This window comes from Pelecanus crispus, chromosome 12 (genome assembly GCF_030463565.1).
Source record: "Pelecanus crispus isolate bPelCri1 chromosome 12, bPelCri1.pri, whole genome shotgun sequence".
NCBI classification, from domain to species: domain Eukaryota; kingdom Metazoa; phylum Chordata; class Aves; order Pelecaniformes; family Pelecanidae; genus Pelecanus; species Pelecanus crispus.
The window spans coordinates 12023059-12048836 of NC_134654.1; the positions used below are offsets into that span (position 1 = coordinate 12023059).

General features: G+C 45.6%; 1 protein-coding gene across 1 annotated transcript in view; it reads left to right on the forward strand.

Moving 5' to 3' along the window:
* The window catches only part of GALNT17 (polypeptide N-acetylgalactosaminyltransferase 17), a 217140-nt gene that overhangs the window by 76920 nt on the left and 114442 nt on the right, over positions 1-25778 (forward strand). Inside the window, exons 3-5 of the mRNA XM_075719882.1 lie at positions 2865-3031; positions 17147-17321; positions 20054-20251. Of these exons, the coding sequence (XP_075575997.1) occupies positions 2865-3031; positions 17147-17321; positions 20054-20251 (540 nt within the window). The remainder of the gene's footprint in view (positions 1-2864; positions 3032-17146; positions 17322-20053; positions 20252-25778) is intronic.

Sequence of the window (25778 nt, forward strand, 5' to 3'; positions counted from 1 at the left end):
GAAGATATGTCTCAGTTGGGGTTTGGTAGCCTGTGCATTGCTTGGGACTTATGCCTGAGCCCTTGGTCATTGTTCCCGCTGGGGTTGGTGCTGGCTTTCTGTGCTGTTCCTCTGGGTTGTGCTTGAAATGCTGAAGGCAGCAGAAATTTCACATCATATGTCTTCCCACCTTATGCAGAAAACACAGCCCTTTAGGGTTGAAAAGGTGTTGTGCTTTGGGGTACAGAGGGTGTGGAGATGGAGGATGGAGTTCCGTAAGCTGGAGCGATGGGCAGCCCAGCAGCCTCGCCTACCTGCTGCTGGCAGGAGCCAGCAGGGTCCTGACCTGCTGACCCACTGTGAGACAGTAAATCCTCCCTTAACTGCTGTCTCAAATGTTTCTAGGAGTAAAACAGTCAAACCTCTGTGCCTCCACCTGTAAATGGTCTGAATGATAAGGCTGAACCACAGAGGCCAGATCAGTCCCTTTTCTATTTAAAATGCGTAGAAGAAAAAAACCAAACAACCAAACCCCACCGCTTTCCATCTTGCGTACTCATTATTCCTGCTGTTTCTAACAAGGTCTCCACTGGCCCTTCTAATTATGTTTGAGATCAAGCGTGTTTGGTTTTTTTTTTTTCCTTTTTCCCTTCCCTGGCCCCAGGAGAGCCCAGAAGCACCAGGTGTTTTCCTGCATGCATGCATGAATACTTGTTGACACGTCAGCTTGTCAATAATAAACTGCTGTGGTGGAGCCCAGAGGGCTGAAGTCCAATAGCACGTGGCTGCAGGCAGAGAGCATCGCTCAACCCAGCTGCTGAAGAGAGCCTGTGCAAGGAAGACTGACAAACTTGAGGTTAATTTGGTTTTAAATTGCTGCTTTTCCTGCTCCTGTGGCTGCAACCAAAGCCACTGAAGAGCATGGTGTTTATGCAAAGCCTTTGCCCCGCGCCCCCCGCCCCCGCCTTTGGAGAATTGCAGCTTTGCACATATGAACAATGTGGGTGTTTGGTGTGCCCACTCCTTCCCCGGACTTATCTCTTCTCCCTGTATCTTTGTGTGCCTGTCCTCAGCAACTGAGGAAGGAGAACCGTGATAAGAGCAGTGCAGGGTGAATGCGAATGAGAAGGCGATGAACCTCAAAGGGCTCAGTTTGGATTTTCCTCCAAACCTCTTTGATCACAAACTGAGCTCTTTATCCCCCTGAAGCGTGCCCCAGGGGAAGGCTGCCCAGAGGTGTGCAGTGATTTAAAGGAAATACTCTTGCTCTGGTGACCACCTTCTCTTCAGCTTAGCAGGTATCGACATATCAAAAGCAGGTTTTTAATCTTGGAGCCAGTTTAGTTTGACTTCCGTGACAGGATTTCAGGTCAGTTGTCACTTTACCCCATCACGGCTGTTCATTCGTTTTAAAGAGATCTCCCTTTGGAAGATCCTTTTCAGCATTTGGTACTTTCCCTTTTGTAGAGATCTTGGCTTGCTTTAGGGTAGGCAGTAGTTAAATCAAGAAATACAGCCTTCTTTTTATCTAGCATACTTGTTTAACTAAAGAGGATTCATAAAGAACTCTGTGAAAATCTTTGTCTCCCAAGTCTCATTTTGGAGTCTGAAGAACACCAGCTGTTGCCTAAGAAACACCCAGTACAATTAAATACAGAGTCATTGTTGGAGAGTCAGTGAGCTTGAAGCAACTCTGGGATGTCATGTTTGGTCTTTCTTTGCTTATCTGGGCAGGATTTACTTGGTAAATGCCCATTGTAATTCTTCGAACACAGCTAATGTTGCATGTCTAATCTGTCATGAATGCAGAGAGCGAGCAGGGAGGGTCATTTTCTTCTTCTTCCCTCGCTCATATTTATTGTAGGGAAAGCTGGAGAGTTTGATTAAAATGTTTGAAGTAGTTAAAGATCGCCTGTTTGCTTTCTGCAAGTACATTATTAAGGTGAGGTTTCTGGTTAGGATAAAGTGTGGCATTAAACCAATATCTGTGTCTCTTTGGGAACGATGTGTGCTCCTTGGAGAGGTGTGGGTTACCTGGAAGACCTCTTCCACTTAGAGCTATCCTAGTTCTGCTCCGAGTGTCCACGGTCTCAAGGTCTGGTGTGTCGATGTAATGTGAACCTGTTGCTTGCCAGGTACGATGCTGGCTGGTAGGTGACCTGGGAGCTCTGTCCATTTGTGTCCTGCTCTGATACACAGAAATGTGTCTAAGCAGATACCCAGCCATAAAACCAGCTCAAGTTAAGCAATTCCTCCTGAAACCCAGAAAGATGATCTCGAGTTTTTGTTTTTAACCTATCCTGGCTGTGAAGTACAAAGACACCAGTTCACGGCAATGCTCTGCTGGGGTACTTCAGAGACAGGAATGTGTTCAGAAGTATCTGCAAAGAGAGTTAAAACATTTATTAAGACTACTTAACCAAGGGTCACTTTATATTCATTTTGTTCCAAAGCAAATGAGAAGAAAATTCACAAGTGCTGTTTAAGAACAAAGCTCATTTCTGAGCACCTATTAATCTTAAAACAGAACAGGAATGTGGAGTTTCACTTTAAATGGTAAAGCTATTTTCTCAGTTCTGGAGGTTGCTTTTTGTTACATGCCCACAGACATAAGTACACAGACATGGAAACACAACCTCAGTTAAACAAACTCTGGATTTGCACCCTGCCCTTGGTGCTCTTGGAGCCCAGAGGAGACTTTCTGTCGCTGCTATCTCTTCCTAGACAGCACTGCTGAAATCAGGCACAGGCAGCTATAATACATGGCTGTGCAAAGCTGTCGATGTCAGCCATCATCTTGTGCTGTGTATTAAATGTGTGCCCGACTCAAAGCGCTGCTCTGTGTACTCTGCTAACCCCATCTCTCTCTGCCCTTTGTGCTACAGGTGCAAAGAGCTGAGATACGGCAAGGACCTACCCCAGATCTCCATCATCTTCATCTTCGTGAATGAAGCCCTGTCGGTTATCCTGCGATCGGTGCACAGCGCTGTTAATCATACGCCAGCTCACCTCCTGAAGGAAATTATCCTTGTGGATGACAACAGTGATGAAGGTTAGCAGTGCTGAGATCTCGGATCTCCAAAACACAGGAGGGTGTTTAATTTCTTAAAATCTTGTGAAGGAGTCGTGCTTCTTTGGGAGCAGTGACGCTGCTAGGAGGCACGCCATGTAAGATGACGGATGTGCTGGCTGGCACACCAGTTTCCTCTAGCTTCTGTAGCAAAAAAGGAACAGGATCAAACCAAAGTTAAAATCTGCGATAATTCTTGACTGAAAGTGTAGCTGAAAGCTAGAAGGCTAAAGGAAACCAGAAAGCCATCTTGCCTTTCTCTTCACAGTAGCATCCAGAAATTCTGGTTTCAGGTGTATGCTTGTTTCTAATAATAACACTTTGGTTGTTGCAGAGATGAACCTCTAAACATTTACCACCTAGTTGGGGGATGAGACCCTGGAGCCTAGTGAGCTATTCTGCTTTGGCCCCTTGCAGTGGTGTTAAATGAGACATTTTCTCTGTGTGGGCCTCAGTTTCCCTATCTGTAAAATGACGTCCCAGGCTTTATAAATGACTGGGACCCTGTAGAGGCCCTCCTTCCTCTTATATTATGTTTCTGATATGAGAAGGATAAGTGAAGAGGAAACAAACACACCCAACCTGCTCAAGTCAGGCCATGACAAAACGTGGAGGGAGATGTTAGGTTTTCCATGTTACGCATATGTGTCATTTGCTTCAACCTGCTGTCAGTCACTGTTGCAATGCTTTCCCTTCTGGCTTTGAATAATGGAAAGCTGCAGGAGGTGGGTTTCATGTGGAAGTATTTTCAGACTCTGATTTTTTCCAAGATTTGTTTTTCCCAATATACAGTTGGATACTGTCATTAGGGTAGTTAAAATCTTCATGAAGAACAGAAAATGGTTAAGTTACTTTGATTACTGCCTTCTTTATTTGTACTACTTGCTTTTAATATTATTTAAAAAAATAATAGACATGTGCTGTGGATGCTGTGATCAAAAACCAAGAACAGGGAGGCTGCAGGATGTGGAGAGCTCATTTCCAGAGGGAGCCTGAGAGGTTGCTCGCCTGTCTGCAATGAGATGAGATGGTATACAGCAAGCTACTTAAGGCTGTAAAAATAGGCACTCAAATACCACAGTAATGAGCACCATAGAAAGCTGATGAATTATAATTACCAGTAAAAGAAACAGGAGGGCAGCTCCTCAGCTGATGGAAATCACAGCAGCTCTAGTGCAAAAGCTAGGATGATGTGCACCACTGAAGCCGTGAGATTTCAGAGCTGCAACTATTTGGCTAGTGAAGAGAAAATGCAGGTGACCTGTTGCTGCAATATTTAACGTTGCCCAGTACTTGGAGGGTTCGAAATACCAAAATGAGATGATGCTTCTCCAAATTTTACTGTATCAATGGGGTGAAGAGAGGAATGCTCTTTAAAAGAGAACCCATTGGTAATAATTATTGAGCTTCTCTACCCATTGCCACAGACAAAGAAACATGTTTCTAAACAGCCTCCACCCATCATTCAGTATGCAGCACCAAGGCTAATACTGAGTCAAGTACTCTGGAGACACTATTGAAAGGCACAGGGCAATGAAATGAATCCTTTCAAAAGCTCAGGACCTTGCAGGGCTCATTGATAGGGCTTTAAACTAGATGTGAAGGGGGAGGGGGAACATACCAGGCTTGTCTCTGACAAGCTGTGGGATGCTACACAATGGTTAGAGGGATGGGGTGCTACTATGAGCCCTCAACCTGTTGCCCAGAGGCATGCTGGGGATGCTGCAGCACAGTCAAAGTCTTGCAGAGATGAGCCTGGGGCTCCTGAGGTAGTAGGAGCCAACAAGGAAACCTCCATGAAGCACCTCAAGGGAAACAAGGGATGTTCCACTAAGAAGGTGGCATGGCCAACAGCCCAGATGAAATGCCTCTACATGAATGCACACAGCATGGGGAACAAACAGGAGTTGAAAGCTACTGTGCTACTAGAAAGCTACAACCTGATTGCCATAACTGAAACTTGGTGGGATGAATCCCATGACTGGAATGTGGCTGTCTGTGGCTACAGGCTGTTCAGAAAGGACAGGCAAGGAAGGAGGGGTGGAGGCATTGCCCTCTACTTAAAAAAATCTATACAGTGTGAAGAGCTGTCCCTGAAGAATAGCCACGAGCAGGTTGAAAGCTTATTGGTAAGAATCAGAGACAGAGGCAACAAAGGGAACCTTGTGCTTGGTGTCTACTACAGGCTGCCTGATCAAGGGGAGCCTACTGATGAAGCCTTCTTCCTCCTGCTCCAGGAGGCTTCACGCTTGCAGACTCTTGTCCTGCTGGGGGACATCAACCACCCTGACACTTGCTGGAAAAGCAGCGCAGCAAGCTGTAGGCAATCCAGGAGATTCCTAGAATGCATTGAGGATAACTTCCTAAGCCAGGTAATAGACGCTCCTACCCGAGGGGATGCAATACTGGACCTGATGGTCATCAGTGCAAGTGAACTCATTGGTGATGTCAAGACTGGAGGTAGCCTGGGCTGCAGTGATCATGTGTTGGTGGAGTGCACGCTCCTGAGGGACATGGGAAAAGCGAGGAGTACAGTCAGGACCCTAAATTTTAGAAAAGCAAAATTCTAGCTCTTCAAGGAGCTAGTCAGAAGGACCCCCTGGGAAACGGTCCTCAGGGACAGGGGAACAGAATAGAGCTGGCAGATCTTTAAGGACACCTTCCATAGAGCGCAAGAGCTCTCAGTCCCCAGGTGTAACAAATCAGGCAAGGAAGGGAAGAGACCAGCATGGCTGAGTTGAGACATGCTGGTCAAACTAAAGAGCAAGAGGGAACTGCACAGGCAGTGGAAGCAGGGACAGGTGTCCTGGGAAGAGTACAGGGAAGCTGCCTGGTTGTGTAGGGAGGGGGTCAGGAAGGCCAAGGCAAGGATGGAGCTGAATTTGGCAAGGGATGTAAAGAATAACAAGAAGGGCTTCTACAGGTATGTCAGCCAGAAAAGGAAGGTTAAAGAAAGCGTACCCCCCAGATGAACAGGAATGTGACCTAGTATGAACAGACAAGGAGAAAGCTGAGGTACTCAACAACTTTGCCTCAGTCTTCATTGGCAACCTCTCTCCTCACCCCTCCCAAGTTGATGGACTGCAAGATGGGGACAAGGGGGGCAAAGCCCCCTGTAAGGGAAGATCAGGTTCGAGAGCACCTGAGGAACCTGAATGTACATAAGTCTATGGGACCTGATGAGATGCACCCCAGAGTCCTGAGGGAATTGGCTGACGGAGTTGCCAAGCCACTCCCCATGATATTTGAAAAGTCATGGCAGTCAGGTGAGGTCCCTGGTGGCTGGAAGAAGGGGAATGTTACGCCCATTTTTAAAAAGGGAAGAAAGGAGGACCCTGGGAACTGTCAACCTGTCAGCCTCACCTCTGTGCCTGGGAAGATCATGGAACAGATCCTCCTAGAAGCTGTGCTCAAGCACATGGAGGACAGGGAGGTGATTCGAGACAGCCAGCACGGCTTCACCAAGGGCAAGTCCTGCCTGACCAACCTAGTGGCTTTTTATGAAGGAGTGACTGTATCAGTGGACAAGGGAAAAGCAATGGATGTCATCTCTCTGGACTTCTGTAAGGCCTTTGACAAAGTCCCCCACAACATCCTTCTCTCTAAATTGGGGAGATGTGGATTTGATGGGTGGACTGTTCGGTGGATAAGGAATTGGCTGGATGGTTGCATCCAGAGGGTAGTGGTCAATGGCTCAATGTCCAAATGGAGACCGGTGAGAAGTGGAGTCCCTCGGAGGTCCATACTGGGACCAGTGCTGTTTAATATTTTCATCAATGACATAGAGAGTGGGATCAAGTGCACCCTCAGCAAATTTGCAGATGACACCAGACAAGCTGACCTCGGTGCTGGGAATGGTTATGGAGCGGTTCATATTGAGTGAAATCAACAGGCAAGTGCAGATCAACCGGGGGATCAGGCCCAGCCAGCATGGGTTCATGAAAGACAGGTCCTGCTTGACCAACCTGATCTCCTTCTGTGACCTGGTGACCTGCTGTCGTGGTTTAGCCCCAGCCAGCAACTAAGCACCACGCAGCTGCTCGCTCACTCCCCCTACCCTGATGGGATGGGGGAGAGAATCGGAGGAGTAAGAGTGAGAAACACTCCTGGGGTGAGATAAGAACAGTTTAATAATTGAAATAAAATAAAGTAAAATAATAATAGTAACAATATAATAATAATAGTAATAATGATATACAAAGCAAGTGATGCACAATGCAATTGCTCACCACCTGCCGACCGATACCCAGACAGTTCCTGAGCAGTGATTGCTGCTCCCCGGCCAACCACCCCCAGTTTCTATACTGAGCATGATGTCATATGGTATGGAATAGCCCTTTGGGCAGTTTGGATCAACTATTCTGGCTGTGCCCCCTCCCAGTTTCTTGTGTACCTGGCAGAGCATGGGAAGCTGAAAAGTCCTTGACTAGCATAAGCAGTACTCAGCAACAACTAAAAACATCAGCGTGTTATCAACGTTCTTCTACTAAATCCAAAACACAGCACTGTGCCTGCTACTAGGAAGAAAATTAACTCTATCCCAGCTGAAACCAGCACACCTGCCTGGTGGATGAAGGAAAGGCTGTGGATGTCATTTACCTGGACTTTAGCAAAGCCTTTGACACAGTCTCCCATAATATTCTCCTTGGGAAGCTGGTGGCTCATGGCTTGGATGGGTGTACTCTTTGCTGGGTAAAAAACTGGTTGGGTAGCCGAACCCAGAGAGTTGTGGTGAATGGAGTTAAGTCCAGTTGGCGGCTGGTCACGAGTGGTGTTCCCCAGGGCTCTGTTTTGGGGCCAGTCTTGTTCAATATCTTTATCAATGATCTGGATGAGGGGATTGAGTACACCCTCGGTAAGTTTGCAGATGACACCAAAATGGGTGGGAGTGTCAATCTGCTCGAGGGTAGGAAGGCCTTGTAGAGGGACCTGGACAGGCTGGATCGATGGGCTGAGGCCAACTGTATGAGGTTTAACAAGGCCAAGTGCCGGGTCCTGCACTTCGGTCACAACAACCCCATGCAACGTTACAGGCTTGGGGAAGAGTGGCTGGAAAGCTGCCTGGCAGAAAAGGACCTGGGGGTGTTGGCTGACAGCCGGCTGAACATGAGCCAGCAGTGTGGCCAAGAAGGCCAACAGCATCCTGGCTTGTATCAGGAATAGTGTGGCCAGCAGGAGTAGGGAGGTGATTGTCCCTCTGTACTCCGCACTGGTGAGGCCGCACCTGGAATACTGTGTCCAGTTTTGGGCCCTTCAATACAAGAAAGACATTGAGTTGCTGGAGCGTGTCCAGAGAAGGGCAACAAAGCCGATGAAGGGTCTGGAGCACAGGCCTTATGAGGAGCGGTTGAGGGAACTGGGGTTGTTTAGCCTAGAGAAGAGGAGGCTGAGGGGAGACCTTATTGCTCCCTACAGCTACCTGAAAGGAGGTTGTAGTGAGGTGGGTGTTGGTCTCTTCTGCCAAGTAGTTAGCGATAGGATGAGAGGAAATGGGCTCAAGCTGTGCCAGGGGAGGTTTAGATTGGATATCAGGAAAAATTTCTTCATGGAAAGGATAGTCAAGCATTGGAACAGGCTGCCCAGAGAGGTGGTGGAGTCACCATCCCTGGAAGTGTTCAAAAAATGGTAGACGTGGCACTTTGGGACATGGTTTAGTCTACTCTTAGTTGGTTTAATTGGTTTAGTGTGGACTTGGTAATGTTAGGTTAATGGTTGGACTGGATGATCTTAGAAGTCTTTTCCAACCTAAACGATTCTATGATTCTATAAGCTGAGTGGTGCAGTTGACACGCCAGGAGGACGAGATGTCATCTAAAGGGACCTGGACAAGCTGGAGAGGTGGGTGTGTGTGAACCTCATGAGGTTGAACAAGGCCAAGTGCAAGGTCCTGCACCTGGGACGGGGCAACCCTCAATATCAATACAGTCTGGGAGACGGAGGCATTGAGAGCAGCCCTGCGGAGAAGGACTTGGGGGTACTGGTGGATGAAAAGCTGGACATGAGCCAACAATGTGTGCTTGCAGCCCAGAAAGCCAACTGTATCCTGGGCTGCATCAAAAGAAGCGTGGCCAGCAGGTCGAGGGAGGTGATTCTGCCCCTCTACTCTGCTCTGGTGAGACCTCACCTGGAGTACTGCGTCCAGCTCTGGATCCCTCAGCACAAGAAGGACATGGACCTGCTGGAGCAGGTCCAGAAGATGGCCACAAAAATGATCCGAGGGCTGGAGCACCTCTCCTATGAGGCCAGGCTGAGGAAGTTGGGGTTGTTCAGCCTGGAGAAGAAAGGCTGCAGGGAGACCGTATTGCAGCCTTTCAGTACTTAAAGGGGGCCTATAGGAAAGACGGGGAGAATCTTTTTAGCAAGGCTTGTTGTGACAGGACAAGGAGTAATGGTTTTAAACTGAAGAAGAATAGATTTAGACTGGATAGAAGGAAGAAATTTTTTACAATGAGTGTGGTCAAGCACTGGAACAGGTTGCCCAGAGAGGTAGTGGAGGCTCCATCCCTAGAAACATTCAAGGTCAGGTTGGCTGGGGCTCTGAGCAACCTGATGTAGTTAAAGCTGTCCCTGTCCACTGCAGGGGGGTTGGGCTAGATGATCTCTAAAGGTCTCTTCCAACCCAAAAAATTCTATGATTCTATGAAAAAGCATTGCCCTCCCCCAATAAGCTGAGACTGTAGCTGGCAGTGAGGATGCAGAATGAAATCCTCTTTATCCACCACTGAGATTGCAAGGCACCGTCTTCCCTGGCTGTTTGCTGAGTCGGCTGGGCCAGTGCTGGTGGGGTCTGGTGGTGGAGCTGGATGGTGGCAGGGCATTGACAGGGCAGCGAGACAGGTGGCCAAGCTTGTAGAGTGCTCAAGCACTTCCATCTCTAGGATTTCCTCTTTGTGCTTGTTTTTGCAGGCTAACCAAGCTGCCTGGGTTGTGTTGGAGTGCCTTGTGGCACCCACCTATACAGGGAGGCAGATGCAGGTAGATGTTCTAAATTGAGAGACAAATTCATACATCATGCGCAGGAGGTGGGAAAATCCCAACCTCCTTGCACACCTAGGCAACGTGCACTCTGCATCCCACCAAGAGGATGCATTGATTGCGTCAGGAATATGAGCATTCAGGCTTCCTAGTGATGGCCAGCGTTGTGCTGAGGGTCATACGACACCTGAACGTCAAAGGGGCTCTGTCTTCAAAAACCTTGTGATGGAAGTATACAAGGAGAGTGGGAGTAGGGAACGAGGCAATGCTATTAGCCGGTAGGGTTAGTTAGTAATGTCAGTATTATGCTGTTGAGTCTTCGTAGGCATCATGACAAATGAGAATTTTAAGGAGGGATTTGAAGGAAGATAATGAGGTAACTTGGCAGATGTTTATGGAGAGCTCCTCCCAAGCGTGTAATAATCTAGTTTTCTCATGTAAAAGAAATGATACAAACCAGAACATATCTCTGGGACCCATGGATTCACTCTGCATTGTCAGGGAGCTTCAATGACAGCAAAGAATTATTAATGGCAATAACATTGTCATATAGTTCCCACTAATGGTAGGAAATAATTGTGAGCAGCAATAGCAACATCGTATAGTTGATGCTTTGGATATTACAAACAAAGTCGTTGCAATATATGGATTTGGCTTCTACAGGAAAATAATTACAGGAAAATAGTTTCTCATGAGCTCTAAGATTTAGAGATGAATCCTGGAGGATCAAGTGCTGGTGTCGAGCAGAGGATGGGGTTGCATGGGTGTGACTTTAGTGGCTCTGATTGAACAAGAGAAGGAATTACTTTAGCCTCGTTGTGAGCAGACGTGTGTGTTAGAGGGACAATTTCTATGGGTGTATGGCTTGTCGCTATAGCCTGAGCAAAGCCTTTGGGCTCAGTTTTATACACCTAAAAGAAGGCTGACCTTAGTGGCTCAAAATCAGGAGCTGCGCTGTGCCCTGGTGGGTTACCAGAAGCAGCTTCTGGGGAAGTTGCTAAAGGTTCATGAAAGTCCGTGGCTTGGGGCTACACGTGGAGGGGTTTCTGTGTAGATTTTGTGAGGGAGCACTTTATACAGGCATGAAGAGGAAATAGAGTTTGTATGGGTAATTGAAGAACAAAGCATGTTCCCAAGCTGAATATTAAAAGATCCCTGGGATTTCCAAGTCAACTTCAAGTTTTAAAATTAGTCCCAGGGATGGAGGTAAGAACTGCGTACCTAGGGTACCCCTGGCTGTTACTTGCCCTTCAGGTAGAGCAGTAACTCTTTAACACAGACATGATCAAATCATTGTAGTTTTCAGACTGGAACAAACTGCTTCTGAAGACTCATTAAACTCTTCTTCCTCTTATCTTTGTTGTTACGTGGTATGTACAACAACACTGCACAACATAAAAATATGCAGTGAGAGAGTAAAAGTTAATAAACACAGTTATTCTGGTTCTTTATATCTGAGTTGTAAATAGATAAAAGATACCGATGTATTGCAATGGGTATGTGTGCGTGAAATCCCTCCTTGAAGGAAAAAGCTTGGGGAGTTGTAGTTTGAACCCCCTTCTCCCTTGAGCTGCGCATTATACTTTGTAAAGACTTTTTTGGAGTCTGCTTTTGTTTGTGTTTTGTTGCAGGGGTGTAATTACAAAGCCAGTGCTCAGGTTGTGTTTCTGAGTGATAACATGTTTTGTAGGTTGTTGGAGGGATGCAGCAATGTGCCCCTGAGATGTTACGTTATCTTGCAGCTGCACACTTTGTCTGAATCTGTTGCTTAATCATCACCTGCTTTTTTTTGCTGTCTGTCTTTTAGTGTTTTTAATCTGGAATAATATCTCTTTGAAAAGCAAACCTCTTGGTATAAAAGAAAACCTTTGGATAAAAGACTGCTTAAAGGAGCTGGCTACACTCAGGGAGACATGCTATGAGTTGTAATTTACCTCAGTGTAACGTATTAGCTGTGACTTGATATATTGCTTTCTTGTTTTGCAGCTCATTTCAACAGCAACAACAGTGGTTTGTGCACGCTCTCCCGGGAGCTGGCTTGCTTGTGTTTTGTGTGTGTTTGTTTAGAGGAAGGTTTTAACAGAATGGCAAGAAACTGAGTTGTATCTCAGCTTTTCCTAGGTGCTGGTCCAACCCAAGTGCCTAATTATTCCAGTGCTCAAACTAAAGATGGGTTGCTTAATTGCAGCTGACCTGGTGCTGTCCCAGTGGTGTTCAGGTCCAAAGCTTTCAGGCCCTGCCAAGGCGTGGAGGAGAGAAACAGACCTCCTTGGTTTGTCTCTCTGGCTTTTGCTGAACCAAATGAACCAGACTTGCAGATGAATGCACCTAGTGGGACCAGCGTTGACTGTAATCCTGTATGAGAATTGATTCATGCACCTGCTCCCCTTTTCACAGTTTCCTCTTCAGTATTTGCAAGCAAACATCAAAAGCTTTGGAGACTCACCTGGCTCTGAGTCTTGCTGCAAAAATTCTCATATTTGTTTACTGCCCATTGAAGGAGTTTCCTATGTGAATTTGTGCTGGAGAAATCCAACCCATGATGGCTTTGGTGTTTCAGAGAGGTGAGAGTGTGGAACAAGGGAGTGCTCGTGTTCCCCGTGGCACTGGAGTGCTCCCAGACCTGACTCCTGTGTCCTCCAGCTTTCAGTGTTGCTGATAACAGCCTTGGGCTCTGCAGACTTTTCCCATCCACCTCAGCCTGGCAAACACAACTATGTTTACTTTAGGGTTGTAGAGGAGGTGTGGTCTAGGACCACCTGGGCATTGTTGTATAAGAAATTTTCTGCTGTTGGTAGTTCCTTGAGCTCCTTTGTTGCCGTTGGTCTTTGCTCCTTTCTTTGTGTGGCACCAGGCAGTTCCCACCTTTAGTTTTGGGAACTTCAACAGGATTTGGGGAGATTTGGGCAGGATTTGTGGTGTGGACCACTGAGCAGTGGATGTTCCTGTGGTTGCTTCTGGGCTGTCCGTGACATGGTTACTTTTGGTGTCATCAGGTGGTTCAATTTCTCTGGCAGGCCTGTTTCCCAGAAAGCTCATGTAGGTGACAAAATACTTTGCAATAGATAACATAAGTCAATGCAGCTGGCAGATCTCTTTTTTTTTTTTTTTTTTTTTTTTTATAGTATAGCAGCAGGTCTATTGGATTCTAGTTCCTTGGACTTGCCCTTCAGTGAAGATCTATATGGACAGATGGAGAACAAAAGGCAGGATTGAAATTGAACCTGGTGGCATTTTCAGTATGGTTTCTCTCTGCAGATCTTCTCTGGAAAGTAGCTCATGCAGTGGCAAAGACCAAATGTTCACAAATACCTCCATGTGCAAATATGGATTGCATCCTTAATAAACATGACTTAGGAATGATGTGGGTGTGCTCTGAAGAATGGTCCGGTAGGCCTCCTCAAAGGATGCATGAGTGTGGGTGGGGAAGAGTGCCCTAGTGTACAGAAGAGAAAGGGGTCTCTAGGTTCTGTTGCAGTACTTAGTTTGGATCAAATTACTGGTTGTGTACCCCATGTACATCCACCCACTCAGATACCTCATGAGTGCACGGCCTAAATAAGTGGTCCTTTGACTAGGAGGGATGAAGGTGAGCTGGGGAGCCACTGCTCTGCTCCTGTCTTGGCTCCTCACTTTCGTTGTCATTACTTTTCATCCAGAGTTTCAGTTTATGACCACTGGGCTGATTATTGTGCTAAAACTGTCATTGGCTCAGTATCTAGTGGATATTCTCATTTTCAGTAATGAGCTGAAGGAGCGGAAGCCCCGCCCTGTGCAAGGCAGAGGTGAGGAGAATGGCAGCAAGTTATCTGAACTGTGAGATGCTTTCTCCCCTGCTGTAGTTTGCATGAAGTCCTGAAAATAGGAGATCCAAAGGCCAGGTTGCCAGTTTGTGTGAAAGCTGACTCCCTTGACTGAGAGTATCTGCTATTGTCCATTAGTGCAAGTCATTTAATTCCTGGCATACTACTTCAGACCTCCCAACCTTCCTATTACAGCTCTGGAACGTGCTGCAAAGATACAGTTGGGGATGAAACATTTCTTAAGTTAATATGACAGACAAAAATCTTTGCTGTTACTGATCTTAATGCAACAGCTTTCCACATTCTCAGCCTGGAGCCATGCATTCTGGCAACACACGTCAGAGCCGCCATGAGTTGTTTTCCTGTTACGCTAATGGCACTAAGTGAAGCAACTACCGAGTGAAGGAAAAAGTAGGGTAAAATTAAGAATGACTTCAAATGACTTGGATTAAGATTAGATTTGTGAGTTATTATTTCCAGCCCTCTAGAGTTCACATGGAGGGAGCTGAGCACGTCTGTTCCCGCAGGATCAGCGTTCACAGGACCAGGGGAGCTCCAACAGTGCAGCTGTGCCAGTGCTGGGGTTTCCACTGATGCTTTTCGACACAGCCATATCAGTCCTGCTCATTGGTGAGGGGAGACCAAGGCTTGCTTGATACTCGGATGGGAGTTTTGCAGAGCATTCCTGGAGACTGGCTTTGTGCTTTTGTTACTTAGTACTGGATTTTCCACACCTGCACTTCTGGATGCACTGGGAAATGAAATACAAAGCCCACCCCATCCCTGTGCCTGTTGGCTGGATACCCAATTGAGTGCCAAGTATGTATCTCATAATACCAAAATAGCACTCAGCAGCTGCTGTGCGCAATGCCCACCCACCACAGAGCTGCAAACCAGCTCAGAAGGGTGAGAGACTGGCAAAGGCCAGCACAGATGTGTAACTGTCCTCTCCACTAGGGCTTGCGCAGGCATGTAAGAAAAGTGAATTCTCACCCAAAAGGTGTGTGCTGTGGGCTGAGCCAGACTGGGAGGGAAGGCAGGGTGCAAAGCCTGGAAATCTGTGCAAGGTTGTACAGGAAGCTCTTAGTGGAGAGAGGGTCGGGAACCATGTTTCCCATGTCTGGTTAATGCTTTTGTCTCTCTTGAGTGTTTCTCCGCTTGGGTAGCAGCCCATTAGGGGTGCTTGTAGCATGCATTGTGGGCAGGAGAGGGGCACTCTGGCCTCTGCTAATGAATGGGGTGTGGTGGGTTAGAAATATGCTAATCATGAGCACCTTCTCCACCAGCTTTCTGTGGTCACCTTGTGCTGTTTCACAGGTGCATGTGTGTTGCTGTACTGGCCTTTGTGCTCTCAGCAGATCAGTTCTTCACCTGTTGGCATCCAGCATCCTTTCAGAAAGGAGCAGGACATGGCTGTGGCTCCCCAGGGAGTTTCTGATGAGCTGCCTGTTGCACAGTATGGTGGGCGTAGGAATCTCTTGGGCTTCATCCTTCACTGCCTTTGAGACATGACGTTACAGTTCTTCCCTGTTTCAGTGGAGCGCTACGCTCCTTCGAGCTGCTCAAACAATGCCCATAAAGGTTTTTCCTGTTTTCCTTCAATTGAGATTAAAACTCCAATTTGAAAGTTGTTTTAATTGTTCAGTCTAGCCTGTAATGCCATGGTCTGCAGCATTATTGACTTACCTTCTGACAAAAACACACGAGATGCCGGTGCTATGCTTGTGGGGTTTCATCTGTCAAAAAATCTGTCTCTGTCTCCTTAAAACTATTCAGAAGAGTTGTTGTCTCTATAAAATATTGGTTTTTCTCTGAGTGGCTCAGCATGAAATGGAAGTTGCTGAGTTATGTATGTATGTGATGCAGATGCTTTGAATTGAGGAAGGGGTTCATTTGCTTTATTCTTTTTATTCCCACTTCAGCATAAAAGAGAAGTGAGACTTGGGAAATTGATATGTGAGGGGAACCATCTCAGAAAGGCAGTCTGAAGAAAGCACATTATATCTGATTGGAAGAAGGCATGGAAGAGAAGGGAACAGATAATCCCTTTTTCTTTGATGATTTCTCGGGCTAAGCCCAGCAGATGGGACTTGCTGTTTACTCTTTTGCTCTCCAATGCCATGTTTCCTTCATGTTGGAACCCACGTGTGCTCATATGCCTCAAGTATTTTACTAATGGTGACCTTTTTTTTTTTTTTTTTTTCTTTTCTGGAGAGAGAGTATGTGTGAAGGGTAGTAGACTATAATTTTGGGGTCATGGAGCATATCTTAATTTTCTGCTGTCCTGGAGCCTCATAGGGATAAAAGTCTCAGGAATGGCTTCGATGGTGTTAGGAGTCCATGTTGGTACACAGTGGTATTGCTTAGCTTTTCCAGAGTACTTTTCATCAGTAGATTTTCATGCATTTAACTGATGGACCGAGAAGTAAAAGGACGAAGGTTTCTGGCAGAGGAGCACTAGTACTTTTTGAAATTGTTGAAAAAACATACTAGTACTTACCCCTTGTTGTAACCTTTCATATGCTTCCACGCTCAAAGTCCTGTGTGTCTTTTATAGTCAATACTTGTAACTATCAAAAAGTTTAATGCTGGTAAGGACTGCAGACTAACAGACCCATTATGTTCTCAGCTGTAGCCCATATACAGGCTTAGACAACATAATTAAATGCTCTGCAGCTTCCAATGAACAGAAGATACATGGTATGAGCATCTTTTGAATGAAGCCAAAAATCTCTTCCATTCTATCATAAAAGCAGGGGGAATTTCAACTTTTCTAGTGGCAAAGCTTGGAAAACACAGCAAATGCCAAGACTGTAGCAGTGAGGCTGAGTAAAAGGGATAGTGAAGCTCATACACAGTTTTGATGTAGTTTAAGTTACTTCAGATGGGTTTCACAGCATTTCTAGCAATTCATTCAGTTAAAATCACCAGAAATGCAAAGGATTTGTGTTTGGTGTCCACAAGTGACTTCCTTCTGTTTTTGTCTTTCAGTGGGCTGATACGCAGGTATTGCAAGGTAATCTAGCTGGGCTCTCGCTGCTGCCCTTTGCCTCTAAAGGTGGCATTTAGGCTCCTTAGTCGTCCAACAGCAATGTTTTTGGCAACCTTGAATTTCTTTTGTAAAGGTTGTGGTCAGTCCACCATCAGGTGATGTTTTGCAAACCAACATTGATTGACCCTAAATGATCATATCCCTCCCAGTGGTGTTCAGAGATGTGTGAATCCAATAAGTTATGCTCGTATTCATTAATAAAGTGGGTTTACTTTAGGTGAAAACTGTTGCATTTTTTCAATGGGTTCTCTGGCACTTCTTCTCTAGAGGAACTGAAGGCGCCGCTAGAAGAGTATGTCAATAAACGATACCCGGGGCTCGTGAAGGTGGTGCGCAACCAGAAGAGGGAAGGCCTTATCCGAGCTCGTATCGAAGGCTGGAAAGCTGCCACTGGCCAGATCACTGGATTTTTTGATGCTCATGTGGAGTTCACTGCTGGCTGGTAGGTGCTCAACCTCAAGGTCTCGGTTAGAGTGTATGTGATGCATTAAACAAGGGACAGTCCATCATTTTGTATGGATGTGTTTGCAAACAAGACCACTGGCTTTTACTAATCCTGTCTTCCTTCTGTACTGAATGGCCACCGATGACATATGATGGGAAAATACAAGGAAAACCTTTCCTTGCCCTTGTTTTGTGTAATCATTTTCTGTTCCCTCCTTTCATGTGTGCACACCACCCTGTCCCCCCCCTCAGTTGATATTTTTCAGGTTGATTTCCAATTCCCTTAGCCCTGAGTAATTTCTCTAAACTTAAAAAAGCCCAGACAGCAAGGGATTGAAAGAGATGATGTTTCCAGCTTCCTTACCCTTTGCAGCTGGATCCCACTGGGGAAGGCTTAGATGTTTTAGATTGATTTGTTTCTTCTGCAGCTAGGAATAAGTGCAGAGGTGCAGAAGCAGTGAAAGGTGTTTCATAAGGATTTTTTTCAGAGATTCAAAACATTTGAGTTCAAGTGGCTTAAGTTTGAGCCTAGATTATGATAGGAGCCTGAGAATGATTCCCCCCCGCCCAAGTGCAAAAAGTAAATGGTCCTTTTAGAAAAGTGGACATAGAAGAAGCTAACTTGTGTCTAATTTGAACAGAAAGTAACATCCACAAGAAAAATGCTTTAGCAGCTGCAAACAAATTGTTCTGTGCAGTTACTGAATTCTTTGTAATGACAGTGCAGCTGAAGGGTGTCTTTAAGAGCCATTTCTTATGCTGATATCTGTATTCGCAGTTAAACATTCCTCTCTTCAGGTCATTAAGTCCTCACACCTGATTTTATTCATACACAGAGGAAGCTCCCATTTGCTGAGCTCTTGAAACAGCTTTCCGAAGGGTAGAGAGTGAGCTTTTCTGCAGCATGGACTTGACTCACTCTGGTGTTACGTACCCACTGCTGTTGCTGGAGGCACCAAGACTGCAAGTTGCTCCTTGTGTTGGCAGCCTGAGTCCAGGTCTATCAGTGGCTCTCGGGCTGCAGAGCTGAGGTTGAGCACACCCCCTGCTCTGAACACATTTGAATGTCCCAGAGATGAATTTTGTAGCTATAGAGTCCTTGAACTGTGTCCCAAGGGAAAAAAGACCCTTCAGATAGTTTTCAAGAATTTACCTGGTTCTGTCCAGGGACGTGTTTTTTTGGATTTGGGGGTTTGGACTAGGTAAAGCTTGGTTAAACAAAGCACATCCTTCATGGCCTTGCTTTAGAGAAGGGAAGTTTTTGAGTGATGGTTCCCAGCCTGTGGATTGTGTTTTCATGCAGGATGTCTACCTGTGCATGGCAGCATGGGAATCTGTGTGCAGTTACCCTGCTGATGCACATCAGAACTTTACACAGGATAACTATCCAGGTGGAACAGAAGTATGTGAGAACAGCTGTGTAGCGGCAAACCAAGGGCCTGTCTAGCCTCCTATTATGCCACTAACCGTAACCAGAAGCCTAGGAAAACATATATGGGCAGGGCTAGCACATACAATAATGCTTCAGAGTATGCTACCAAAGTTCAACAATTTGCAGATGTGAGGCAGACATGGCTTCTACGTATTTAGCAACCTTCACTGCGTTTCTCATGAGTTTTTTTCCTGTTGTTTATTGAGCCCATGTAAACTTCAAGCATTCACAGCATCGTTGGGCAAGGGTGCTCCACACCTTAGCTACCCACTGTGGAAAGAGCTAACTTCTTGTTGTCCATCTTGAGCCTGTTTCTTTTGATGGTCCATAGTTCTTGTATGGAGAGAGTCTCCAGGTGGTCATGGAGCACCTTCAATGAGCTGCTCCTGGCTGTACACTCGGCCCATGCTGCAAAACTGGCTCCTAGTTAATGTATCATCTGATTTCATTGCTACCTTAGTGAAGATGTCAGGAAAGCTCAGTTTAAAAACATGGACATTTTGAAAATTAAAAAGTTCAGAATATGGAATTATTATTTAATAATGCTTTTTTAAACCAGCACACCAGAGAAAACATGGTGTACTAGCTCTGCAGGAAAAGATAAGGTCCAGTTTCAGAGGCTTTAATTCATTTCCACAGTGTAAAGCCTTCGTTTGTGGAAATAGTCCTTTCCTTGTACTGATAGCTTAAGCTGGGCTATGAATTTGTGTGGTCAGTTATGTAGGAGAGTGCTAAAACTCACCAAACCTCCAGGGCTGCGGCTCCCTGAGCTTCATGTCAGGCGACTGGCCCCTGTGCTCCGATGGCAGCCCCACACAAGGGACATGTCTGAGTGGGAAATCCCATCAAGTGAAAGTGCTGAAGCCTCTTGCAGCATCTCTCTTGTGGCTGACAAAGCTTGGTAAGCCTTTCAGAAATAACCTTTTAAACTTGGCAGTGCGAATTCTTTGCCTCTCTGTGCAATTTCGGTGCTGATAAAAGCATGGGCAAGTGAAAGGGTGAGGCAGAGGCCTGTGCGTTGCAATCTGGGGTCACTCGCTGACTATGAGGAGCCTTGTGACAGTCTCCAGGATCTTCAGGCTGGGGTTTGCTGTGTCTTTCTGAAGACATGATGCCGCTTGTGAATGGGAGCAGAGAAGAGTCCACGTTATTCCCTTCTGTTTACTGAATGGTGACAGGAACACCTGTTTTCCTACCCTCATTTAGGTGCACAAGCTGTATGAAGGCTACAATGTCTATCTGTAAATCATGGGGGAAATTAACAGTCTCTTCCTGCACTTTTTTTTTTTACCACTCAGGGCTGAGCCAGTACTTTCACGAATTCAGGAAAATCGGAGAAGGGTCATTCTTCCCTCCATAGACAACATCAAGCAGGACAACTTCGAGGTGCAGCGTTATGAGAACTCTGCCCATGGGTACAGCTGGGAGCTGTGGTGCATGTACATCAGTCCCCCCAAGGACTGGTGGGACGCTGGAGACCCCTCGCTGCCTATCAGGTACGTTGCAGAGCCCAGGGCCACTTGCTTTCCATCAGCAAGGTGCAATGAGGCAAAATGCAGAAAGGTAAACTGAAGAAACCAGGTTACAGAGGTTGGATATAGTATCATAACATGAGCCAGCTCAGAGAGGCTGTAACACAAGCCTGGACGGGTTTTGCTAGGGTGAAGGGATTTGGAAAGGGGTATTATTTGGTAACAATATGCAAAAACACTGGGGAAGTATAGGAACTGTGTAGATTTGTACAGTCTTATGTTTAACTGCATATGACAAAGTTGCTTTACCTTAATTACAGCATTAAGTTTTTGCAAATCATAAGGAATGAGGTCATGATTCCTGTGTAATGAACTGAGTGTGAATTCAGGAAATACAACACTGTTTTTTCTTGAATAAAAAGTACCTCTCCTCTCAGGGCAAACTTTGTAGAAATGTATCTTAGGTTGTTCTAACACCTCAGCTTACAGGCTTGACAGCTCTGAAATGTTGTCCCAGCCCCTCCAGACTTCAGGTGTGGGACAAGCCTTTTTGGACAAAACAAAAGCAGGAGGGGAGGGAATAGCTTGGTGTGGGTGGGAGGCTGGGGCTGCTCTGTATGCAGAGGTCAATGATTTTCCATTGACAGCCCCTAACTATCAGAAGTGATGCTATGATCAGGAGTGGTTTTCTGGCCAAGTGAATAGGATATGTTGCTCCTAACTTGTTTAATATGGAGAAGTCTTGTCCTCAGGCACATAACAGATCCATATCCCCATGCAAATCCACGCCTGATCTGAACCCTGAACCAAAATGTCTGTGCTTTGGTCAATGATACAGGCCCTGGAAGCTGAAATTAGGTCTAGTCCCATTTACAAAGCGCCCTTTTTCATTCCTTTGGGCTCCCTTGTTCCAGACAGCATATTCAGCCATCAGTGGAGGAACTGACAGTTTATTCTGGACAGGAATCAAGTCTTTGAGGAATAAACAGTTATTTTAACCAAATGTAAGCTGCTGGACTTGTTAAAGGAGGGGCTGAGTGGCAGGAGTATAGAGAAGGTGAAGCTGAGGAATTCAAAAGCCTTTGCAAGTGAGGCATGAGCAATGTGGTGCTGGCAGTCCCTACAGCCATCTTGACTCCAGTGCCCAAACTGGTGCCGCTGGAGGATGATAAAAGTGGACCATCTCTGTTGGGATAAGCCTCTCAGCCAGTGGATGTAGAAGTCAAGAAAGTGTTGCAGGGAAGAGCAACCTCTTTTATTAGACTAAACTGCTGTAGTTGGGAGAAACAGTCAGGCTTTGGGCAGATGGGATGTCCCCTGTGACTGCGACACGACCCCAGGAGCTTTCTGTTGTTCAAAAACTGTCAAGCAAGGTGCACTGAAGAAACTGGACCCACCTAAGTATGATGCCTAAATATATGGCATGACCTTCTGTTATATTGTCCTACACAAACGGGGTTTGAATTTCGGTTTCAGTGTGCTTAGGGGAGTGGTTAAGGAGGGTGAGCTGTGGCAGAGAGAGATGGGAAGGGACAGGCTGCTTTGTGGAAGTTGGTGTTTGATGGCAGGAGAGATGAGAAGGGAAAGAGGGAAGAAAAGTGAGTGACTGAGGAGGAGGAGAGCTGTGGGCAACCAAAGGGTTGGATGGCTGTGAAGAGGTGGAGTGGAGAGGTCAGTAGCTAATGCAAGAAGGATGTTAGTGTTTCAGGATGTAGCTTTGCCACAGGCTCTCCAGATATGAACCAGTTTACAAAGGGAGCTGCCAAGGCCAAGAGTGTAAATGGGGTCACACAGATGTTGGACACTTAAACACATCTCCAGATCTACCAGCACACTTTTTTTTTCCCTTGGTTCAATGCCAAGAGCCAGCCAGTACTGCTAAGCTTTGAGTGAGTGCTGATTTGGTGTTTTATGTACTTCCGGTCTACTGCTACAGCAATGAAGGGTTTGCATGGGAGTTGTCTTCCATTGGGCAGGATGTCATATTAGGTTGTTCTGGAGCTTGTTTTGTCTTTAAAAAAAGTTGTTGCTAAAATGTGAACAGGATATTGAGCATTGTATGTCTACATCTAAGCAGATTGCAAAGTTACTGCTTAGGAGGAGCTGGCAGGTGTAAGAGGTTTATCAGTCTGCTCTGGGGTTCTTGCAACTTTCTGCACCGTTTTTGGAGACAACCTATGAGCAGGTGATGCCCTCTGAGCCCCATGGCATCTGCAGCCTTGTAATCCCAATGGTCTGCCTGCTCAGCTCTTGAGTACGGCTGAGTTGAACCACCAATGAATTAGGGATCAGAGAAGGCTTATGGAGACACTTGACTGGCAGCAACAAGGGTGCACGTTGTGATCATCTGCTTTGACTTTGTTAAAGGCATTTGTAATGTGGACACTGCTGCTTGAGGCTACAGTGTGTGGGAATCGGGGCTTGGGGGAAGCCAGGGTTGGAAGGGTACTGCCTCTGAAGAGTGCTCTGGGAAAGGGCTTCTATAACAAAGCCAGTAGCCTCCCAGCGATGTTAAATAATTAAACAACTTACTAAAATAACATTGTTAACATGCACTGGGGGAAGGATTATGAGAAAGATAAATGGGTAGTGTCCACAACAAAAAGCTAATGAAAAATAGTGTCTCATTGCATTATGTTGTGTAACCACATACAGACCAGAAATAAATGACTACAGTTATTTTTTTGTTATATAATGCTATGAAAACTATGCACTTTATGGCAATATTTGCATGAAAAGGATACCAGTGCAGTACTCCATGTAATTATGCATGGGATTAGAGGAAACTCTGAAATTACAGTATACAGAGGTACATTAGTTTCTAAGAGAATTTTTAGGATAAAAGAGTGGGAGCAAAGTAAGGCAGTTAATCCCTTTTTTTTGTTGTTTTTATTCTCTCAGTGTGTGGGGATTATGGCAGCCCCAAGAGAAGTTCCCCTGCCTGCAAGGGGTACTCCAGCTTGCTTGTGAGACCCGATGTGTCACCCCCTACCAAATACTCAGCAGCAGAGACTGGAGACAGACAGCTGTGTGAATATGTTTGGAGGCAATTTTCTCTCATGGATAATTCACAAGATATAATTATCCAGGCAAAGAGAGCTGATGGCATGAAACCCATCTAAAATATGGCCCAGTCTCAGACTGGCTCCAGGCTCCTGCTTTATCCCAATAACTTCCCTACAAGAAATAGTCTCTCTTAATGCCTAGGAGGGATGCTGGTGTAATACTTGTATTCTGTAATACATCTTCTTTTGCGTTTTTTTTTTTCCATTAACATTTAAAATCCTGATACACAAAGATACCCTCAATCTTAGTACTCAGTTGTGCATGCATTTCACAGCTAGAATTTCCTTGCCAGGCTTACAGACTTCCTCTGACTACCTCTGCCCAGAAGATAAAATTGTGATTACAGCGTAATGTATCATGTCTAAATTAGTCCTCACAGAACAGGCAGACAGTAAGTGACATTTGAAATGGTCATCATATAGATCCTGATTTTTGTCAGCATGAGCTCAGGAATATTTTCATTTCCTAGTTCAAATGGTGCTAATGAATACATGCTTGCCTATATGTGGACATACTTTGCTCTAGGAGATGTAGCCAGAATTTATCCAGGCCTTTGTTATTAATTATATATATTGATCAATGTTTATTGAGAGTCCAGTAAACCAATGTTAACAAAAAATGGAAGATGCTTTCCGTGTCCTGTGGGAGTCCAAAAACATCTTTGGAAATGCTGTGAAACTGCAGGTTGATGACCTGATCTGGACATGGGGTACCGCAGGGTGGGGTCTGCCTTCTCGTGGTCTCCAGGAATTCATTTCCCACCTGGCTTCTCGGGGTATAGAGCCTGCTGCAGCATCAGTGGGCTGCGAACCTCAACGCCAGCAGTTTCTTCTGCCTGACTTACTTAATTCATGCTGCATCAAGTTTTGTCAAAAAGCAGCTTTGGAGAAATTGCTGATATATGGAAGACTTATGGCTAGATGTGCTGATTGCGCTTCAGTTGCAAGACTCATGATTTGTAATTACGTATGTGAGATATCAATGGCTCCAGGGGTCTGATTCAGGAAAACAATTAAATGCACTCTTGCATCTGTGTCTCTTCAAGAAGCCAAGCAAGCAGATAGTGCATATTAAGCAGCCTTGAGGACAAGGGGACACTTACCTGAGCATGGAAATTGGGGTCGTCACGCTTTTCTGCTGGTAGTATTTCCCATAACCCACCAGAGAGAAAAGAAACTTGAATCTTTGCTGCTTGGTTGGTGAGTCCATCGACAGTGCTGTGACCCCACTAGTCCCAAACGGTAGATTATTTAGAATATAATTCATTTCCTGACTTTCTCTTTGTATTTTCCACACTTGGCTGGGCGGATCAGTTGAATCCAAGAGGCAAAAGCACTGCTGAATAGCTCCATTAGTTAGCAACCCCCTGTAATGTGCTGGGGCTGAAGAAGTCCTCAGGTGACTTCAGAGATGACAAAGAAGCCTATTTCTAAGCTTGTGGTGTGTGGGATGCCAGCTGGGAACCAGCTAGCAGGTTAAATTGCACTTTGGATGGGGCTTTGCTGCAGCTGTTTTATGTGGTACTTAATCTTTACTGGTGTTGGAAGACAAAAGCTTGTTTAATTAGTATTAAGATCACTTTGAGGAGGAAATCCATTTTGAGAGTTATGGCTTGTAAAAGATTAGAAAGGCTGCTAGGTTTGGGGATTTTTTAAAGATGAAAATAATTTGAATTAACCCACCCAATTACCTGTTATCTCAGCCTCAGAAAAGCTAATGGATTTGCTCTTGCAGTGTATTTACGAAAGAGTGAACTCTCATCCCAGTTGTGTAAATGATGCAGAGGTTGAGATGGGGTGGGGAAAACCAAACCAGAAAACCTCGGTGTCGTGGTTTAGCCCCAGCCAGCAACTAAGCACCACGCAGCCGCTCGCTCACTCCCCCTACCCCGATGGGATGGGGGAGAGAATTGGAGGAGTAAGAGTGAGAAACACTCCTGGGTTGAGATAAGAACAGTTTAATAATTGAAATAAAGTAAAACGGTGATGATAATAACAGTATAATAATAATAACAATATACAAAGCAAGTGATGCACAATGCAATTGCTCACCACCCGCCGACCGATACCCAGACAGTTCCCGAGCAGCGATCGCTGCTCCCTGGCCAACTCCCCACAGCTTATATGCTGAGCATGACGTCATATGGTATGGAATAGCCCTTTGGTCAGTTTGGATCAACTATTCTGGCTGCGCCCCCTCCCAGTTTCTTGTGTACCTGGCAGAGCATGGGAAGCTGAAAAGTCCTTGACTAGCATAAGCAGTACTCAGCAACAACTAAAAACATCAGCGTGTTATCAACATTCTTCTCCTACTAAATCCAAAACACAGCACTATGCCTGCTACTAGGAAGAAGATTAACTCTATCCCAGCCGAAACCAGGACACTCGGTTTTAGGTTATTGAATACAGCATGAGTGGAGAGAGGGTGTCTAATTCTACTACTTAACAAATGCTTGTGGTGTTTAATATAAACTATTCTCTCAGTT